Genomic DNA, 5605 nt, shown 5'->3' on the forward strand with positions numbered 1-5605 from the left:
TAGAAAGTTTGAGGCAAAATATTCAAATCTTAAGATTGTCTTTATAGGGTAATTCGTTCAAACATACGACAACAAACATGTAGTACTGTAAAAACGATTGCTGCGTTGACAGTAGAAGTGTGATGAAATACTTGAAAAATTAATATCTTAGAAATATCTGAAATTGAATTTCTAGACGACATCATTGTCTGATAAATCAAATTATTTATCAGTTGTGTAAATCAATATTATAATTGCTCATTAAATACTGTTATTCCAAAATTGACAAAAATCATTAACTGGACCAATACGGAAATGGAGGCCCAATACGGTGAAACAGGCTCATTATTGATTAATAATGTATATTCCACTTACGGTAGTCAATAAAAAATTAAAGTAAGTTTTTGTTGTTAGTTACGAAAAGTAGTAAATATATATAAAATATGTGCAAAAAATTATTTTAAAAAAATATATTACAATTTGTATATAACTGCAGACATAGCCTTATTTAATGAGAACGCCATCTATAAATTTTCGAAGACAAATATCAAAACATGCCGCAGCGGATGCCGGATGAACCAGCGAATATTGGAATTTTCAAAATGTCGTTTCAAGGATTTAATATAAAGGGTTCTATTAAATTGAAAACTTAAGATATATTCAATTGTATATGTAAATGATGTTTAGAAAACTAAGATATGGAATTTTTGTTCATGAAAAATGATCCAACGTACAGTAAACTGAAAAATCCATATAATAAAAGCCTTACAGTATATGTGAACACAAACAAAATTTCTTTTGGAAACAACAGATACAAAAAGTATCACATATTTTTTTTTTCATATTAGATCGTCTGAATATAGCTGAAATATTGCTGCTCGGACGTTATACCCCAACAAACAAACAAACATTTTTTTTTCATATTAGTCCTTAGTATGTCTAATGGCAGTCGTATTGGGCCAATACGGAAAAAAAATATATGACCCTATTTTATATTTTCCCAGTTAGTCGCTTTGTGGCATTGAAACGATATATTCAAAAATACTAATCTTTTTTTACAATTTGGTTTGCTGTACATGTGTGTCGAGGAGTAACCCTTCTTCAGTAGCATAAGAACCAATTAATTGGGATTTTAAGATCAAGAAAAATTGAAAAAGTACGGGCATGTTTTTCCACAGTATGTCAGAGGTGAAACAACATGTAGCTCAATGTTAAATGCAAGGAGTTAAAGTGAAAAAAAATCAGACAATTATATCAACACGAGTTAATTTCTCAATGAGTTCTTGTTTATTGCAAAAAAATAACAATAATGCAATTCAATGAACTTTGCAAGCATACGAAATCTATTTATTCTGGGTTTGTGATTAGATACATAGTTTCTTTTCACGAACAAATTGATGTTTTTATTTACATATTGTTTCACGTTACAATGTCCATGCTTAGTTTGATGTCATCTACAATTCAAATTGATTAATTTTCTTATGATTTTTTAAAAGTATGATTTGAATCAATATTAAAATTCGTGTCATTTTAGATAGTTCATCAAGACGGGCGGAAATATTGACTTCATTCGTTAATTAGTCAACATCAACCTTTATGATCTGAATTGATATATAAATTAATTTTTTTATGTTTTTTGAGGTTTTCTTTTTTTCTTTTTTCTTTTTGTTTTTTGGGTTTTCTTTTTGTTTTTTTGTTTTTTGGTGTTTTTTTGTATTTTTGTTTTGTTTTGTTTTCGTTGTTTTCTGTTTTTTTTGTTTTGTTTTGTTTTGTTTTTTTGTTTTGTTTTATTTTGTTTTGTTGTATGTATTTTCTGTTGTAGTTTTTTGCTCTTCAGCTATCCATGCCGAAACTAAAATACCCCGAATCTTACTTCTGTACGATGGTATAATCGATTTCTTCAGAAAACGTTAGAATACGTTCAATGCAGACGTTTTTTTCAGTATCATCCGGAGTACCAAATTTGACAGCCTAGCATATATACAAACTACAAAAAATCATTTATCGATTATTTTTTTTTTGTAGACTCAAGGAGTATGCTGTCCAAATCCTTGTCTAACGCAACAAAAATGTGTTGGAACAACGTCCGGGAAACATATATGTGTTAACTTTGGTATGTATGTTTCTTAAAACTACAAATGCATAATCATAAACGTAAAAATCTCATCTTCCTTTCTATTTAGGGTTTTCTGGGAGGATGTGTGTGATTCTGGTTAGACCCTTCATTCTTATGTTTAGGCTCTATGTCAATTTTTTAGGAGGATATGTGTGATTCTGGTTAGACCCTTCCTTCTTTTGTTTAGGCTCTATGTCAATTGTTAGTATTATATACCTGCTACTGAAATCTTAATTTATATTTTAGGATGTTTCCATTTTTCCGGGGGGGGGGGCTTTTTCTAAAACACAGCGTTGTAAATTAAAGTCCTACGCTTATTATTTTTTTTTCAATTCGTCTTTTTGATTTGTTTCAGAAAAGTTGCTTACGGACAGTATGACCAGTTTATTAATAGGAGAAAGAAGTAAGTGCATTTCCGCATTGAAAACAAAAATAAAACAGCCAACTAGGAAATACAAATAATGTTCACTATTCTCCGTTGTTTTAAGGAAACTATCTGAGTAACAATATCAACGTACAATTTTTTTTTCTGTAAATATAGCATTTTTAACATCAAGTAAAATTGTGCATCAGATTGTTTTCTTGCCAAGTCAATTGTTAGCTTTCATTGAATTGATTGCCTATATTTCAACAGAGAATTTTGAATTATGATTGTGATTTCGAGCAATGTGCCGCTTTGAAACAGAAAAAATGAACTTCAATGTAGAAAGAAATTTTTTTGTATTTTTTTTGTATTTTTTTTTTTTTTTTGTTGAGTTTTTCTTGTTTTTTTTTAATTATTCGTTTGTCTTTTTTTAATTTGTTTATTTTTATTTTTTACTATTTTTGTTCTTTTGTTTTGTTTATTGACGACGAAATTGATGGAAAAAATTATGTTTCGAAATCGAACTGATGGTTGGTCATGTTTTGTCAAACATTATTATCAAATATTAAAGGAAAAGAAAAATACGTTAGTTTGGCGAGTAAGAGTTTTTGTAACGTGTAGTCAATGGATTTAAACTGGATAACGAACGGATTCCTAGTAAAGGATATCATGTATATATGTCAAATGACATTTACTAATCGAAAAGGGTCTTAAGAATAAAACTACCATTTATAAAATTATGTCTAGAAGACGCATTGATCATATCTGTGTATCTATTGGAATAATCCAGTGACTCTAGCCAAGTGTCCGCTAGCAAAATCAATCAAAATTTCTGTAATCACTAAGCATAACGGATTTCATAAATAAAATGCCCTATCAATGACTTAATTTGATTTAAAACTAACAAAATTGAAACAAGCATTAACTTATTAGCATTCACTTTAACACAACTGTAAACACAACACAATGTAAATCAAACAGAGAGTTTCACTAAATTCCAAACTATTGGATCAAGTACAATCTCTACATCACGGATTTCACTATTTTATCTAGAGGCATTACTTACATAACAAAATATTAATTATTGAAACCCAAGTCAATATGTCAAGTTTGAAAAATCAGTACTTGATTTGATGACCAAATGTTACAATTAAACAAGTCAGGTTGAAGAAGAGAACCATTACGGTCCTACAAAGTAGGACGGAATAACGCGTACAGGACAGAAAACTGTTTCCTAAATGAAGGAACAAAACGATAAATATATAAACAGCAATGTCTGTTTCTGTTATCCTGTGAAACATAAGTTATGATTTTTCACATGGCATGAAACGTTCACTTTCTTAACAAATAGCGGAGTGTATACAATTACGCAATCATTATAATGAATAAATCACTTTTTCTATTGTTTTATGAATGTGACAAACCCATTAACACTTCTTTTAATTACCCCTTCATTCTATAACAGTTTTAGCTAACTACATAAAAATACACAGAAATAAAATATTTTAGTCAAACTGTTAGGCTGTTCTATCGACACTTCCACGTAAAATCAGATATAAAAAGTGTCTGCAAAGTAAGCAAAAAATATGATTTTTATTCTGAGATGTCACACCTTGCCATCGCTCGAATAATGACAAATATAGAGCCTAGTTATTTTGAAATAAACTTAAAGCGTTGGATCATGAAAGTTTTTCTTACTCCTTCAACGGATTTTACCGACACCCGGTGAAAGTGGTTTTTAAATAAATGATGCACGAAACTTTTCTCCTTTTTTCATTGTTTTTTTTTATTTTTTTTTTTTTTTTGGGGGGGGCAATAATAGATAATTCGAAAAAATGAAAAAGGGGCTATTCTAAGAGTAGCTATAAAACACATTAACATTTGCATTATCTTCATTATTTTTTTTATTTTATTTATTTATTTTTTTTATTTTTTTATTTATTTATTTATTTATTTTTTTCGGTCACCTTTTGTAGAGTTACAGAATCTTGCTTCCGGAAAGTTAGCATCTCAATATCCCGGAAATCCAAATGCAGCCTTATACATCCCACCTGAAATGGCTATTGATGGGAACAAAGGGACATTTCCTCATACTGATACTTTTGACGAACTAATTCATGACAGCATTTACTGGATGGTTGATTTGTGGGATTATTACCTTATTACAAGGGTTGAAATATACAACAGAGCCGATTGTTGTGGTATGAATTATTTAAAGATTTGATATAGTGCTGAACGGGTACCAAAAAATGTACAATGTATGTTATATAGAATAATTCATTCTTTTGGTACATGCTCATCTTTTCTGTGCTGGCAATAACTTATGATTAGCAATTTATCAGATCATCAGATATCACAATATCAAAGGACGTTCTTCTTTGGTATTCGTGTTCAGAGATCGCAGTATTTAGTGACGTCCTGGTACAGGTTTCCCTCTTTTATGTATTTTCTTTTTCATTCGTCATTATAAATTCCTTTAAGGGGATTGCGTTAAAAATACATATGTCTAATTATTTGTTTAAATTATATTGTTGTAGGAATGAGACTGCGAAATATGGACATCAACATCGGAACATCCGAAGAACCGGATAAAATGTGCGGCCATTTTGTTGGTCCAGCATCGAACGGACAGCATATAACAATAACTTGTCTTAAAGTAATTCAAGGACGGTTTGTCAGACTGACCTTGCTACAACCAACTTCAGCTGATTTTATGCATCCTGCCGAAGTAGAAGTTTACGCATACGTCTAAATTCAGATAATGTTTACAAGGACAGTTCTTTAAGTCATTTTCCACCATCAGTCATTTTTTTACTCAATTCTTTATAAATGACCTACACGTATCCCTATTAGCTGTTAAGCCTTTCACATACTTAGAAGTAAAACCCACTTTCGTTTCAAAATACAATGCACATACTTTGTAATTGTGAAAAACACCACATTTGAGTACTTCTTCTACATTGATTGGTTTCATTTATTTTGACTGCTGAGGACAGGATTCAATACGTTTCAAACCAATTCATGATAAAATATTTATGTTTTTAAGACAACGCAAATATCATCTCCAGTTGATAGTTGATAGTGAACAGATCTTGTAATTTATGTCATGTTCACTGTTTTCTTTTCTAAAACAAAACAATACTTGA

At 30.1% G+C, this 5605-nt stretch overlaps 1 protein-coding gene and 1 pseudogene across 1 annotated transcript; one reads left to right on the forward strand and one right to left on the reverse strand.

Moving 5' to 3' along the window:
* The window catches only part of LOC148617046 (serine protease inhibitor 3/4-like), a 1565-nt pseudogene extending 1062 nt beyond the window's left edge, over positions 1 to 503 (reverse strand).
* Positions 504 to 4434: 3931 nt separating this feature from the next.
* LOC148617047 (fucolectin-like) lies at positions 4435 to 5521 on the forward strand. Its single transcript, XM_088584334.1, has 2 exons — positions 4435 to 4660; positions 4997 to 5521. The coding sequence occupies exons 1-2, from the start codon at positions 4516 to 4518 to the stop codon at positions 5209 to 5211; spliced, it is 360 nt and encodes a 119-aa protein (XP_088440460.1). The 5' UTR covers positions 4435 to 4515; the 3' UTR covers positions 5212 to 5521.
* The last annotated feature ends 84 nt before the right edge of the window (positions 5522 to 5605 follow it).

Source organism: Perna viridis, chromosome 5 (assembly GCF_037379345.1).
Source record: "Perna viridis isolate PV_CMFRI_1.1 ecotype Kerala chromosome 5, ASM3737934v1, whole genome shotgun sequence".
NCBI classification, from domain to species: Eukaryota; Metazoa; Mollusca; class Bivalvia; order Mytilida; family Mytilidae; genus Perna; species Perna viridis.

Bases quoted from the DNA above. Each gene is read 5' to 3' on its own strand.
- LOC148617047 (XM_088584334.1), top strand. From the start codon at position 4,516: ATGGCTATTGATGGGAACAAAGGGACATTTCCTCATACTGATACTTTT. The intron at 4,661-4,996 runs GTATGAATTATT...ATATTGTTGTAG, and splicing joins CAACAGAGCCGATTGTTGTG to GAATGAGACTGCGAAATATG.